The sequence below is a fragment of the Pieris brassicae genome, chromosome 13, assembly GCF_905147105.1.
Source record: "Pieris brassicae chromosome 13, ilPieBrab1.1, whole genome shotgun sequence".
Classification (NCBI taxonomy): Eukaryota; Metazoa; Arthropoda; class Insecta; order Lepidoptera; family Pieridae; genus Pieris; species Pieris brassicae.
The window spans coordinates 4722476-4738269 of record NC_059677.1 but is presented as its reverse complement, the minus strand read 5'-3'; the positions used below and the strand labels follow the sequence as shown (position 1 = coordinate 4738269).

The 15794-nt window shown below is 35.6% G+C and overlaps 1 protein-coding gene across 1 annotated transcript in view; it reads left to right on the top strand.

Annotated features, from left to right (window-relative positions):
- LOC123717913 (ATP-binding cassette subfamily C member 4-like) overlaps positions 1-14178 on the top strand; it is a 35677-nt gene extending 21499 nt beyond the window's left edge. The window contains exons 13-25 of the mRNA XM_045674185.1: positions 239-346; positions 813-1051; positions 2812-2864; positions 3738-3947; positions 4745-4975; positions 5456-5562; positions 5884-6007; positions 7121-7294; positions 8055-8182; positions 10252-10374; positions 11430-11552; positions 11953-12113; positions 12508-14178. Of these exons, the coding sequence (XP_045530141.1) occupies positions 239-346; positions 813-1051; positions 2812-2864; positions 3738-3947; positions 4745-4975; positions 5456-5562; positions 5884-6007; positions 7121-7294; positions 8055-8182; positions 10252-10374; positions 11430-11552; positions 11953-12113; positions 12508-12781 (2055 nt within the window). The 3' untranslated portion in view covers positions 12782-14178. The remainder of the gene's footprint in view (positions 1-238; positions 347-812; positions 1052-2811; positions 2865-3737; positions 3948-4744; positions 4976-5455; positions 5563-5883; positions 6008-7120; positions 7295-8054; positions 8183-10251; positions 10375-11429; positions 11553-11952; positions 12114-12507) is intronic.
- The last annotated feature ends 1616 nt before the right edge of the window (positions 14179-15794 follow it).

Below are 15794 nucleotides of genomic sequence, written 5' to 3'. Positions count from 1 at the left end.
AGTTTATAATTTTTTTAACGTAGTAATAATAAAAATAACTACAAATTAATAAAGAGAAAATTAAAATAAATATAAATGTTTGGTCCCTATAGTTGTGTCCATTTAACGCTGGCAGCATTTCTTTGCTGTTACAAATTAAATTACGATTCTGAAATGTAATAGAAGAAATCTCAATGATTAACCAGAGCAATATAAAAATTCAGTTCATTGACTAAATCATAAACCTGAAATGTTTTAGGGCGCAGTCGAAAATGTAGGAACGCTTGATGATTTGTTAAAATCTGGAAAGGAATTTTCTACGCTCCTATCAACGTTGGAAGATAAACACGACGAAGACATTGAAGATGTAAGTAAATTTTTAAAAAACGTTACAAAAGAAATTACCTCCTTTCAGTTTCAAAACACAATTCCAAAAATTCATCCGGGTCAAGCGACATATTTGAATACCATAAATTTTGATGAGGATGATACATAATATTTTAATTCAGCCAACTCTTACCTCATTCAAATACATTATGTTACGCTTGTATTTAGTAAACGCACTTGATTACATTTTTGACAATTTGATTGATTAGTTACGCTCTCAATTTTCTAATTTTACAGTGAGTGTTGTATCAGTTCATATCAGTTTAACCTCTCCCAATCTCATACTAAAACTCGTCTTATGACGACTGAAAATTGTGTGCTTTCTTCGCGTTAAGCATATATCGAGTATGTCCTCAGGTTATATTATTTTAAGAATTGTGTAACAACGACCACTGAACTGTTTTGTGGTACAATTAGGAAGTCTAGATTTTATCACAATTTTTTAGGAAGCACCCCAATTCGTTAGAGGTGTGTCGCGAACTTCAGTGAGGAGTGAGGAAGCTTCTAAAATCGAGAAGGAACAGATATTAGAAGCGGAAGAAAGGGCGAAAGGGAACTTGAAGTGGAGTGTTATATCGAAGTATTTGAAAAGCGTGAACTCCTGGCCCTGGGTTGGTCTAACCCTGCTATCACTGTTGCTCACTCAGGCTGGAGTCTCGTTCAGCGATTATTGGGTCAGCTACTGGTATGTACATTTTTGTTGTCCATGTTGTTTGAGTTTCTTGCCCATTTTTCACCACACGAAACTACATTTTGGAAGAGGCAGCTTCATCATCTTTATATTTTATTTAACGTTCAAACGTACCATTTTAGGTGGTCTAATTGGAATAAATGAGCAGTGTTGGCCTAGTGGTTTCAGCGTGCGACTCTCATCCCTGAAGTCGTAGGTTCGATCCCCACCTGTGCACCAATGGATTTCCTTTCTATGTGCGCATTTAACATTAGCTCGAACGGTGAAGGAAAACATCGTGAGGAAACCGGCTTGCCTAAGACCCAAAAAGTAGACGCACTGTCAGGCACAGAAAGCTGATCACCTACTTGCCTATTCAATTCACAAACGATCATGAAACAGATACAGAAATCTGAGGCCCAGACCTAAAAGGTTGTAGCGCCATTAATTTTTTTATTTTATTTAATTGGAATAAATGATTTGACTTGACTTGACTTGTTCAAACACTAACAAGATTTAAAAAAAATCATATCGAATGTTGTCTTAAACCTCACCACGTATCGCCATGGGAGAGGGAGGGGTTAATATTTAAAAAAAAACATTACGTGATTAATGGAAGGCCCCAAATATATTAACCACATAGTATACTGGCACAGAAACTGAAAGAAATCTAGTTTGATGAAAAAAACTGATTTAAAATGTTATTAATTTTATTGGGCCGTACGGTTCAAGTGCATAGCTAATTTAAAATTTATGTTGCCTGGTTGCACTGGTAACTCCAGAGCTGGAGGTAGCCTCAACAAATAAGTATCGCAATACAGCGAGGAAATCTAGGGGAACCAAACTTTTTTTTTATATTTATCAATTTTTAATTATTATTTTATCTTCTATATCAGGAGTTCAAAAGTTAACACTCGGTTCTGAATCAGAGTACTTATTTCTATTTAAATTCAATAAAATTTTACACCCGGGAGCTTTCACTATATATCGCTAAAAGGCCTAAAACTTAAAATGCAAATTAGTTAGGTAACTGCTTTTATGTTTAAAAAGTAACGAACTTACAAGCCTTCTGGCGATGTGAGTGTCCATGGGCGGAAGTATCGCTTCACATCACATGATCCACCTGCTCGTAGCCTCCTGATCCATCAACAAATAGGAATTGTATAACATTAGTGTTGGAGTTCTTTTATTTTCAATATAGGACTCCTAAAACTCATTATGAGAAAACCACTTAAAATGTGCTAATTTTTTAAAGACCATGGTACCATGGACCAGGTAACGCATTCGCATTCTGGCATTGAGCGTGTCGATGGTTATCATTTAACATGAGTTAAGCCTATAGTATTGTCTTTGGTTAACATAGCTTTTACACATTGAAAGAAAAAAAATAACCGGACTAAAGCTATTTGTATTATTAGTATTATATAAATGACAGTGATACCAACTCCGGGGGAATAAATACAGATAACACAACTTTCTCTACAGCTGTGATACTTTTGACATTCAACACCTTTTGTCTTCAGTCACCGTGACCATGCACGCTGTAAAGCACGCGAAACGTCGGAAAAATTTAAATTTAAAAATTATGTAAAATAATAATACAAATAGCTTTAATCTGGTTAAAAAAATGTTTTCTTTCAATGAGGTAAGCCTCCTGCCCGTTTTCATCCATATTACATAAAACAAATTCCTACATATATCGTTGAAGGACGTTTACATAGGACGCATTCCACTTACTGATTGCAGCTCATTAAAATTGTTTAATGAATTCACAGGACAAATGAGGTCGATAATTACGAGCAGAATTTGCCGCCGGGGGAGATTTCAGGTGACATACCGAAAAATCCGTATCATTAAATATGTAACGGAATTTAGTATTTGTTTAATTATTAAGTAAACTCGATTTCGATAAATAAATCATAGAAACTCTAGTTCTGATTGTTATCTACATGATAAGCTGGACGGGACAAAACTTTATTAAAGAAATTATAAAAAAACTACGTACTTTTTTATATTGATAAATTGCTTACTCTCGAGCCCTCTGCCATTGATTGTCCATGGCCAGCCGTCACATTTAACATCAGGTGAGTCTTCGGTACGTTTAACCTCTGCACCATAACAAAGTTAGATTTTATTTTCTAACCTAACAAACAGTTTTATAACGGAAAACCCTCTTTGTGGTGGAAATCAAAATGTTTGTTTAACAACCGAGCGTTTTTAAAGACAATTTTTGCCATTCACCACCACTTGTGGAACTGCCTACTGAAGTATTTTCGAACCAATTCGACTTAGGGCCCTTCAAGAAAAGAACCAATTCTTAAATGGCCAGCAACGCACTCGGGAGTAAGTATCCATAGGCGGTATCACTTAGCATCAGGTGATTCTCATATTTACATAAATAATAGGTATATAGCAAGACGGTTGGTTTAGTAAAATCATATGCGAAACGAAGTTCGCAAGGCTTTGGTATATTCTATTTATTTATTTATTAAAGCTTACCACATCATACATTGTACAATCTACTGCATATTTAATATAATCTTTCATCTAAAATGTATGACAATTGAATTAAATATAAGTGTTTCAAAAAAGAATTTAAAAATTAAAAAATACAATAAAAACATATAATACAAAATAAAATCACCAGCAAACCAGATTATTAGATATTAACTATTCTAGTGCATGTAATAATTTATTCCAGATCCCGGTATTAATGTTATCATGGGTCCTCTAACAACAGGACAGTATCTATTAATAAGTGGTTGCGCAATCATTTATATTCTCATCATGACGCATGCGCGGATCCTTACATTTGTCGTCAGCACTATGCGTGCATCAATAAATCTTCACAATAATATGTTTAATAATTTGATCAGGGCTCTGATGAAGTTCTTCGATACAAATCCGTCAGGTTAGTACAACACAACGCAATGTATCAATGGCTCGCCAGTGCGCCCATTCCCGAAACAATGCAAAATTTCATCCCCCTATAGCTTCGTTGTGGATTAGACGCCTGCTTATATACATTGACTTGGCAATCTCAGTAAACAATCTAATTGAATATAACATGTATTACTTATGAGACACATTGGGGTGGTTTCTTTTGGCCAACTCAATGCATTTATTTAACGTCCAGGTCACGAGCTTCACAATTTATATTTAAGAATTTATATTGTTCTCTGTATATTCGCGGACGCTTGGCAGACCTATGTGACTTCCTCAACACAAAATGTCCTTTCGCGATTTGTATTGTGATATCGCCTATTTGAGGAAGTTGTATCTCTCATGCCTGCTGTTTTATGTACGTAGGGTCCTTCAAGAAAAGAGCGTACCAATTCTCAAAAGGCTGGCAACGCACTCGCGAGCCTTCTGACAATGTTAATGCACCTGGGTATCACTTAACGTCATAGAGTTACATAAAAAAGAAAATATTTTCACATGTGTAATGTTTGATAGTGGTCTTCAGCGGTGACTCTGATCTCTGAGCTCGTAAGTTCGAACCCCGGCTGTGCACCAATAGACTTTCTATATGCGCATTTAACAATCATTCGAACGGAGAAAAAAAACCATCGTGAGGAGTCTTAGACCCCAAAAAGTCGATTTGTGTTAGGCAGGAGGCTGATCTATTGCCTATTGGATTGACAAATGATCATGAAACAGATACAGAATTCTGAGGCAGAGACCTAAAGAGGTCATAAATATTTTCAGGTCGTGTATTAAATAGATTCTCAAAAGATATCGGAGCCATGGACGAGACTTTACCCAGAAGTTTCTTAGAAACGATACAAATGTATATGTTCGCGCTTAGTGTCCTGACATTGAATGCGATAGCCCTCCCCTGGACTCTAATACCAACATTCGTCCTGCTTTTCATCTTTTTCTTCCTCTTCCGATGGTATTTGAGAGCTGCTCAAGCCGTCAAGAGGCTGGAGAGTACAAGTATGTATATATTTTGTTATGAACATCAATTATTGTTTATCAGGATCACAGGACAAAGCACCCACTAAAAATATAAATATGGGGAGGGGGCCAACAATATAATCATTATATATTGTATTGTATATAATGATTATTTTGGTTCCCCCCCTTATTACGAAGGGCAGCCCGTGCTTCCATCACCGGGTGCTCAAAGTGGAGGATCCCCGGAGGGGGATTCTCCGTTTGTTCTGCATGTTCATAATTCTTGGAGAGTGGGTGTGGCGTCTCTCTCAACGCACGTTACACGAGCTATTTATTTATATTATTATTATTCATTTATTTATTAAAGTTCAACACATATATAATTGACAAGCTATCTATTGACATGATACTTATGTTGAATTTTAATTTTTATTAGTAATATTTTGCATAACAATTCCATTTATTACCGCGATATCGTTTAGGCTGTATCTATTATATTTAAAAAAAAACAATTTTCAGCCAAAAGTCCCGTATTCAGCATGATAAGTTCAACAATTGCCGGTCTGGGAACGATTCGAAGCTCAAATTCACATCTCAGATTACTCAAGATGTTTGATGATGCACAGGTAAGTGCTGGCGCTAAAACCCTTCATCACTATGTCCTCAATTACATGCTCTAAATGTCTTTACAAAGGTCATCTTTTGAAAATTTAGGAAAACAAAATGGCGTTTAAAACCGACGACCAGTCCATTATAAATTAACAAACATTTTTTCAAAAGAAAATTTGGTATTAGTTCGTTTTAGGTCGGATATTTCTTTATCTGTTCAAGATTATTTCCTTAGGCCGTTGGTCTTTGCCATTTATTCACCGTACGAGTGTTAAAGCCCTCAAGGCAACAGTTCTTCTAAGAAATGTTCATGAATTTTGATAGATAAAATGTTTCAGGATGCCAACACGAGTGCATTCTTTTCGTTTCTCGGTGGAGCATCAGCGTTTGGATTGTATTTGGATACAATTGGACTTTTCTATCTCGCAACCATCATAGCCATTTTTCTATTCCTAGATTTTGGTACGTATACAATTCTTACATACCTCGGCCCCAGATAGGATTTCTCTATTTTTATCACCAATAGGTAGTGTATAAGTCGCAGTAAAGTAGTTAAATCAGAAAGTAAATTGAATCTCTAGACAGCTAATTAAAAACCGATGTTCAATCAAGTCGCTAAAGTTCAGTCAGACAAGTGAGTGAACGAAACCTATGCCTAGGCAATAAGACTAACCTAACAACCTTACCATTTACAATAAAAACATGGAATCTCCAAGCTCGCAGTTCTTCACGATCACACCGAAATAACAATAACAAATTAAATAATCATGGCGGAGTCTTGTTTTTCATTGTTAATCAACACGCTGGCTTTCAGTCAGACAGATAGTTAAACGTTTTCGACGCTGCTTTATTTAAATCAAAATGCTAGGGACTTTATTGAATTTCGACATTAATTAACTGTCTAGAGATTCAATTAACTCTCTGATTTAACCACTTCACTGCGACATATATAACGATTATTTTTTAAGTGGTTAACCGTTAACAAACACGTTGTCTAATTACTGTCTTCACTAGTCAGCTTTACATGTTTGCAGAGTGCGTTCATGACGATATTGTGTATCTTATGAATTTAATATTTTATATTTTTTGATATTATCGTATTGGATTAGTACTGTAAGGCTTGTGTATCTATTTTTCTGAATAAATTTCACTGAGACACTAAGACATGGAACATTACGATCTAGCCTAATTTAAGACTAATACATTTTAAGTTAACTATAATTTATATAAGGTAAATAAAAATTATTCAATACGTTCAACTAAGTAATACCTAATTTGACTGTGTTGTGTTAAGGTGTGTGCGATGTGCTCATGATGCAGCTGATTTTGCTCTGTGGATATTCTTAATACTCCTTTTAACCATATTCCGCAATAGCTTCAATAAGTCAAGGCTTAAATATTAGCAACTGATTTTTTCTTATTTGAAAAATAGAAAATTCTGCTCTTGATTCTTCTTGTCTTCAACCCCCCTCCCATGGTCCTTCCTACGGTTCAATGATATATCATCAGAACAATAATCTTAAAGTCATTTGAGTGTAATTTAACACGCCCTTATACCAATAAATGTATTATTAGGTGATGTGATACCGGTCGGTAGCGTCGGTCTCGCCGTGAGCCAATCGATGTCTATGACAATGATACTCCAAATGGCGGCCAGGATCACCGCGGATCTCTTAGCGCAGATGACTTCCGTTGAACGAGTGCTTGAGTACACCAACCTACCCTGTGAAGAGAACATGGATGATGGACGTAAGTTCAGGCTATTACATATAAATCACGATGTCCACAACTGATCGTTTTTTAGGCACTCGCGCACCACAAATATGTGGGGCTCATGTGGGCCATGATAACGGGCTGCAATTCATAGCTCAAGAAAAATCTTTCGCATTGTGAGGGTCCATGTGCAATCTTATTTATACAGCCACAGAACTATAAGTAATATACCCAGGGACTCTGGGCACGGTGCCTTACAAGCGCTTAAGTAATATACCCAGGGACTCTGGGCACGGTGCCTTACAAGCGCTTATTAAGTTGGTGCCTGTTAGATATTTTCGGATAGAGCTCGCTGCTCGCTGAAAAAGCAAATTTTATCAATTTTAGTTCTATTACTTATTCGCTGTGTGTCTACGCCCAGATTATATGTTTCGTGATCATTAGTTTTTTTGTGATAGGCAAGTCTTCTAATGACTCACGTGGGTATAGTGCCAGTTTGTTCACGATGTTTTTATTCACCGTACGACCGAGTGTTTAACGCGCACATAGACAATCCATAGGTACACAGCCGAGGGGTTCGAGCTTACGACTTCATGAGATTCACAGTTTATTTCGCTGCTCAAAAGTTTTCCGGCAGATTCTAGCAGTGGGAATCCACATTCAACAGGGCATTTGTCATGTCTTTAAATTTTGTGATATATGTTACTGAAGAAATACAGTTTACAATAATGTTTATAAATATCATTTATTAATTATTACATCAACAAAATATTATATTTTTAATTTTACTGTGCAGCTACTCAACCTCCAAAAGAGTGGCCTACGGATGGAAAAGTAAAATTTGAAAAGGTTTTCTTAAAGTATGGAGTAGACGATCCACCAGTGTTGAAAGATCTCAATTTTGAAGTTGAAGGTGGTTGGAAGGTAAGTCGTTCTGTGAGGTATATAATGTGAAACAAAAGCCTATTATATGTGTAATGCAGGATTTTCAAGGCTTTTTGTACCTGATTGGTTTTTCTTCCATTATGATTAAACTTTAAAGTCGCTGTCTAGTATTAGAAATATACAATTAAATTAATTCAGTAGTCTGTGCGGCAAACGCCGTTATACGAACTAATAATAATTGCTATGCGATTCACTATTTATATACACTTTTCATATTAAATATCTATAATGACGTAACACTGCTGTCAACATAACCACAAATCTCACGACTCTAATTTTAAATAGTTATAACTTTTTAATGAAAGAAATCCAATAATTAAGGTCCAATTGCTATGTACAGCCTTGGCTTGTACATCCGGCACGAAATACCAAAATGTACGCTTCCTGGGAGAAGGGTGCTGTAAATAATAGAAGATTTCAATTTTACTCTTTATTTTTACTCACGAAATAATTATGTGTTAATTGCTATGAAAACGTATATCTGGCAGATATGAATAAATCTTTTATTACTCAGAAAAAATGTATTAGGGCGTCTTACGTCGTACCTCTTGTAGATTACAAGGCCATTTTTTACCAACTCAAGTACCAAGTTCATATATCCGTGAAGCAGTTGACTAAAAAAGCATCCAAAAAGTTAAACATTTAAAGAAACTTATCTATACCGAGGCATCCAACACGGCTCCGCATGTTGCACCACGATGTATACAAAAATAGTGATAAGTTTACTAGAATAGAACATACGCTCAATGTTAATACTCGGAACAAACGCAGGCTGCAATTCCCCATACTAGACAATCTAAAGTTATTAACTTTTTTGGGAAAATGGATACTCTTCTTTAATCCCAGAGGCTCTTTTATCTCTGCCTTTTAATAAATTTAAGAAATGTTAAAGAAAAGCTGTCTAAAAAGGCTTACTACAAAGTTAACGATTATCTAGTTGACAAAAGGACCTGGGACTAGCGCTAGTTAGGTTACTTCTAATTAATTTGCTTTATTTGTTTTAGGATGTGGTGTTTGATTATTTGCTATTTTAAAAGAGTACCGAGAGTTTTTTACGCTCGTTTTTTCTCTCGGCCTACATCCTCTGTCTTCTTTGCCGATGAGGAGGGATGTCTACCTATTTAAATTTAATGACGTGGAATAAGTGATACTTGTATCTTATGTTCCGTAATAAACATATATTATTTTATTAATTAAAAAAATATTACGCCATGGCTATTAAACTTCTTAATCACATTTCTAGAAGTTATAGATCATTGCCGTGTAATGCTTTCAAGGCGAAGGCGAATTTCTAAAGGCTAGGTGCCTTTATAGTGAATGTATTTGTATTTGACAAAAATTATAAAAAAAAAACTTATCAGTTCTTATTATTATGAAAATTAATATGACATTTGCAGGCCAATTCATATGGCTGACTGTGCGAATTTCTTTAAATAATGGATCTAAATGTAATACTTTCTTTGCAAATAAAAAAAATATTTAATTATAACGAGTGTAATATAACTGTTGAGAAGAAAGCGTCTGGCGTCTGGCCGTAAAGAAAGACCAAGCAAAATACAGCCTTGGCTCGTACAAAGTTTATGTGTCTTTTTACTTTTTATTTTTAATGTGTCATCTTTATAGTTAAGTTTGTTTTTTTGTTCCTGTTTAGTTTTGTCTTAATAACTGTGTATAACATGTATTTTTGCACTTCTTGCCTATCTTATGTAATTTAATAGTTGCCTGGAAGAGATCGCACGAAAGCGATAAGGCCGCCAGTTGCCCTGCTTTTGATTTAATTATTTTCAATTTTTTTATATTGTATTGTAGTATTAATAAAATAAATAAAGTTGTTAGAACGTTCTACTGCAGATCATGAGCAGTTGCTGAACAAATATACTGCTGTTTTTATAAGAAGATGCATCGTTTCGTTTGCATGTTGGCAGCGTTTTAACGCATCTGTATTTCAGATGTGTCAGTGGTACCGGCTCTAGTAATACTCCAGTGGCTTTAGAAACAGGGTATGTCTTTATAGATAACTCGCCCTCATGATATAATATTTGATTTAGGTTGGTGTGGTTGGTAGAACTGGCGCTGGGAAGTCATCGCTGATCGCTGCTTTATTCCGACTAACCAACGTTGAAGGGAAGGTCAAAATTGACGGCTTCGATACGAACGGAATCCCGAAAAGTGTAAGTTTTCAGTTATATCATATCCAATATAGGTGCAAACATGGCGAAGTTAAACACCAATTCCAGAATCTAGACCATATTAATTCTAAAGACATTATTTTCCATCTATAAATAAAAATATTTTTACATGGCTGTCCATGTGCTTCGATGACTGTATTAAAGGCGTCCCGTAGGCTTGTTTGTCCCCCTATTATATACATAAAAAACTGTCTATATATAATGTGCCTAAACTAATATATTTTTTATTATACTTATTATCTATCTACACACGGTTATTTATTTATTAAGAGCTTATTGCAAAGATCTCTTAATTTATCCAAGTGTGGCTTTCTCTAGCGTTTCGAATCTATATCTTCATATTTGACTTTCTACAATAACAGCAACACTAATTTGAAAGAAAATAACCTAAAAAACTTTCATAACAAATAATGGACGATGCAACTTGTTAATTCTTTATTAAACAAAATATGTCTGCCGATTTCCATGTTTTGCAGCCCCAACTTGTACTACCCCACCCGTAAGGATTTCATATAGGTTACAGCTAGATCCTTACCCCTATCTGACTGTATCCAACAGTGAACATTGTTGGATACATAAGCAGGTAGAACGGGTAAACCCCAATACTTATGCAATTAGATACAGCGAGTAAACTATTTAATGTTTTAGATTAAAATTAACACACAAGTGTTAAGCTTAAAGAAGCCTCTATATCTTATGCGTAGTTTTGGGGTCTTAAACTAAGTGTATCCAATCGTACCCAAAATAAACAATACTGGATACTTAACAAGGAAGAACGGGTAAACCCCATACATTCACAAGTAGATACAGCGAATAAACTTTATAATGACAAAACATTAAAAAGGAACATTAATAGGAACAGACTCGTTAAGATTTAGCTAACAAGCTGACTTCTATGATAAGTTTTAGGGTCCAAAAGGTTTAATTTTCAAAGATGAACTAATTATTGAAGTATAGTAATGTCTACGATTACTATATACTTCTTTCTAAAGCTTACGACCCACTTACGTCAAATAAGATGAACATTTACTTTGCAGCTCTTACGTTCAAGAATATCTATAATTCCACAAGAGCCTGTCCTGTTCTCGGCTTCGTTGAGGTATAATTTGGATCCATTTGACACTTATAGCGATGAAGATATTTGGAGAGCTTTGGAACAGGTATTTTACATAAATCTAATTCTTTTTCTCTACTCTACTACTCTTTTTTGGTCCCCTTAGTAGTTGTATATACTAGTTAATTCCTATAACTATATTTCGATAGGCGAAGCAGTATCAGCCTAGTACCAAGAGCGTCTTTCATCTCAGAGGTCCTAAGTTCGAACCCCGGCTATGCGCCAATAGACCGTATATGCATTTAACACTGGCTCGCACGGTGAAGAAAGCAGCAATTGTTTGCAACGGCTGATACTTATTTATTATTTAAAAAAAAGTGCAAAACCAAAAGTAACATGATGCCTAGACCAGGTGTTGTAGCGCTATTTTTGTAGTTACACACAAACGCTAAGTTTGTGGTTTTTTCAGCAAAAGTCTACCAAAATTTCATGACAATCAATTACAGGTGGAACTAAGAGATGTTGTACCAGCATTGGATTTCAAAGTTTCTGAAGGCGGAGCGAATTTCTCAGTCGGTCAAAGACAGTTGGTGTGTCTGGCACGAGCTGTTTTACGTTCCAATAAAATTCTAATAATGGATGAAGCAACCGCCAATGTTGATCCACAGTATGTATATTTCTGATTCCATGGCAAATTATAAAAATTGCCGGCGACGCACTTGCGAGCCTTCTGATAGTGTGAGTGTCCATGAGTGGCGAGTGGTCACTGAACATCAGGTGTGCCTGTTTGGCTCCTATTACATAAAAAAATATCTTGTATTATCCACTTAAAAATATGTCCCATTTGAGAGATAATTCTCTCCAAACAGGGACTCAGACTGAGATTCAGGAACAGGACTTAGCGCGAACTATGACTACCGTATTTCAAAATTTGAAAGGCCGGCAACGCACTGGCGAGCCCTCTGGCATTGTCCATGGACTAGATCACTTAACGCAATAAAATCCAATACATTTTTGAGACGTTATTTGTTTCGTCTCAAAATCTTGTATTACTTTTTCAGAACTGACGAGCTCATCCAAAAAACTATAAGAAGAACTTTTTCGTCTTGTACTGTACTGACTATTGCTCACCGGTTAAATACAATTATGGATTCTGACCGTGTTCTAGTCATGGACAATGGAAAAGTTGCTGAGTTCGACCATCCATATACACTCTTAAATAACCCAAATAGTTTATTTAAATTTATGGTAAATGAAACTGGGGATAGCATGAGCAAAGCTCTCTTCGAAGTGGCGAAGAAGAAATACGAAGAGAATACTCGAAATATAAGTTAAACGAATTTATATGTCTAGATCACAAATTTGCTGAAATCCTACTTAATAGACAAAAATATCGTATAAATTAGTTTTAAATAATTAAGTTTCAACCTTCAAGAAGTTCTTGGATTCAGTTTTTCCATCTGTTTCCTAATAATTTTGACGTGACAGCGCCTAATAAATCGATGAACGCCGGACGCACGCACTCAAAAACAAGACTCATTGTCCCGTTACGCTCATTGTCCCGTTGCACCTCTACCTCTACTCTTCCACTCGATGGGCCTATGCGTCCGATAGGAACGAATTTTTAATGAATAATTTATTAAAAATTATTTTAATTTTATTCATAAAAGTATGAAATCATTAATGTTTTGTTTTGACATTGTCACGTTAAACTAACGTCCGTGCAATAATTTTACAGACAACCATTTTTTTTTTAAATTGATAAGTAGGTGATGCCTATACCTGCGTCAATTTTTGAGTTTAAGTTATGCCATTCATCATGATGTTTTCCTTCCGTACGAACGACTGTCCTCATGAAAAGGCCATTGATGAATTCGACCACACAGCCTAGGGTTTAATAGATAGTATAGCTGTGTTGCGCACAGAATTGTTTTTAGAAAACATTAAACATTTATGAATGTTGAATATTTACAGACTAAAAAAGTCTGTAATCATACTTTTCTGTACAATTTTGGATACGTTTGTATATCCGAACTAATATCTTGAAGTCCGCTAATCTCAGGAAGCTGTTTATATAGTCCGGGGAAGTTTTAAGTTTTGACATACATTATAAAAAATCTAACTAAACGACTTCACTTTCCGTGCGGATTGATCGTTTGGCGTTGCATAGATGGAGTCTACTTGCATCTTTTACCGCATTTACCATGGATAGTGTTGAGAATCGTTATTCGGACTAATACCTATAACTGACTTTCATTATCGGACGTCAAGGCAGAATACAAAATACCATTCGTCGCGGTCGAGGTGATACTTCCCTTCCTTCGCTGCGCACCACCACTATGTGGAGCCACCTGAACTGAAGTCTTTCCGAACCAATTAGATTTAGGGTCCTCCAAAAAATGAGTGTACCAATTCTTGAAAGGCAGGACACACTTGCGAGGCAATGTAAGTATCCATGGTGAGCCTCCCAACATCAGGTGAGCCTCCGAGTCCCGTTTGACATGGAAGATTGTGCGGATTTTTCTTATTTAATCAACTGGTATAATACTTCACAATCGTGTCTTCATCTGTTGGAAAGTCTATCCAGCATTATATAAGTTAGAAAGAGACAAACACTGTTTTGTAGGTTTTCTCTGAATTTGTATGAAAGTTACGCTTATTTTATCGCATGTGTACTAATTTTTATTATAATTATTAAAATGAAATGTTTATACTGTAATAAAAGACAAATTAATGAAGATGTGTTTTATTTACTGAAGTCAGCTTCAAAAGAAAACTAAAATACTTCGCATAAGAGAGTATTTATCATAGCAATATATTTTTTCTTTTTCTCCATAGCTCCCTTTTCTGAGGACTTTAAAAAAATAAACTGGTGAATATTTTTTTTGATTCTATTGGATTGATAAAGATAAATAAATCACTGGCGCTATAACCTTTTGAGGTCTGGGTCTAGATCTGAGATTTCTATATCTGTTTCATGATCATTTATCAAACTAATAGGTAAGTAAATCAGCCTCCTGTGCCTGACACACACAGGAACTCTTTGGGTCTAATTTTCTCACGATGTTTTCCTTCACCATCCGAGCTAATGTTAAATGCCCACATATATAGACAATCCATTGGAGCACAGCCGGGGTTCGAACCTACGACCTTAAAGATGAGAGTCACACGCTGAAGCCTAGGTCATACGTTTACAGTAGGTATATACATTTTTACATCCTCACGGATGGAGTACAAGACATCTGCATTATGTTAGAGATTTACCGCACTAGGCATGGGAATCGGCAGATATTGCTGACTATACCGCGCGAACTTGCTCGGAGACGCCAATATAAATATTATCAATAGTTGTAAGTGTATTCTATCAGTCATTATTGTAAGTGAAGGCTCAACGGGGCCACGGATTTGTCAGCCTTAATTGCAGTAACCTTTTTCCACACTATTTAATTGTTTGCGTCATCATCTTCGATCTGCCGATGTTTTGTCCTTTTGAGCCAGTCTATTGCATTACCGCGGTTTTGACCATATGTTATTTGTATAAAGCTGATAGAACATAGCTCAATACTTGTAGTGATCTACAAAATAGTTATTCACCATGACCTTGCACAAATAAATAAATAATAAAATGAAACAACGTGACATCGCTTAGTATCAGAAGGAACTGACATTTTATTATGACAAAGACAACATGATCATACAGTAGAACCGAGTAGAACGAATTAGGTAGTGTTAGTAATAGACACATTTTTTAATTTTTATCTTTACTGTCAAGGACAATATAAGAAGAGGAATAATAGAGCAGTACTAGCTTCAGGGTGCGACTCTCATCCCTGAAGTCATAGGTTCGAAGCCATCACCAATGAACTTTCTTTCCATGTTCGCATTTTACACTCGCTCTTTCGGTGAAGGATAACGTGGTGAGAAAATTGTCTTAGACCCAAAAAGTCGACAGCATCTACCAGGCACAGGAAGTTGATCACCTACTTAAAATAAAATTAATAGTAAAAACTTTATTCGTAATAACTAGTTTGTGACATAATTTCATCTATCACCAGGAAGTACTGTTGTGGGTAACTAGATAACTTGCCGATTAGTGGTAGCACCAGTAGTTAAGTAAAATGAAGCATATTAAGTAAAATGAATTTTAAGATCAATAATGGCTTGGTGGTCTTAATTTTTAAATGTTATATTATATATTCCGAATGGCAGATCCAGACGATATTCTTTAAGTTTATTTTGTTTTATCTATTTTAATGCTTATACTATTTGTCCTCTTCATATATATATAGTTGTCTCACATTCGTAGATTTTGTCCTACTCTACCATTACTTCATCTGTAAAACGCATG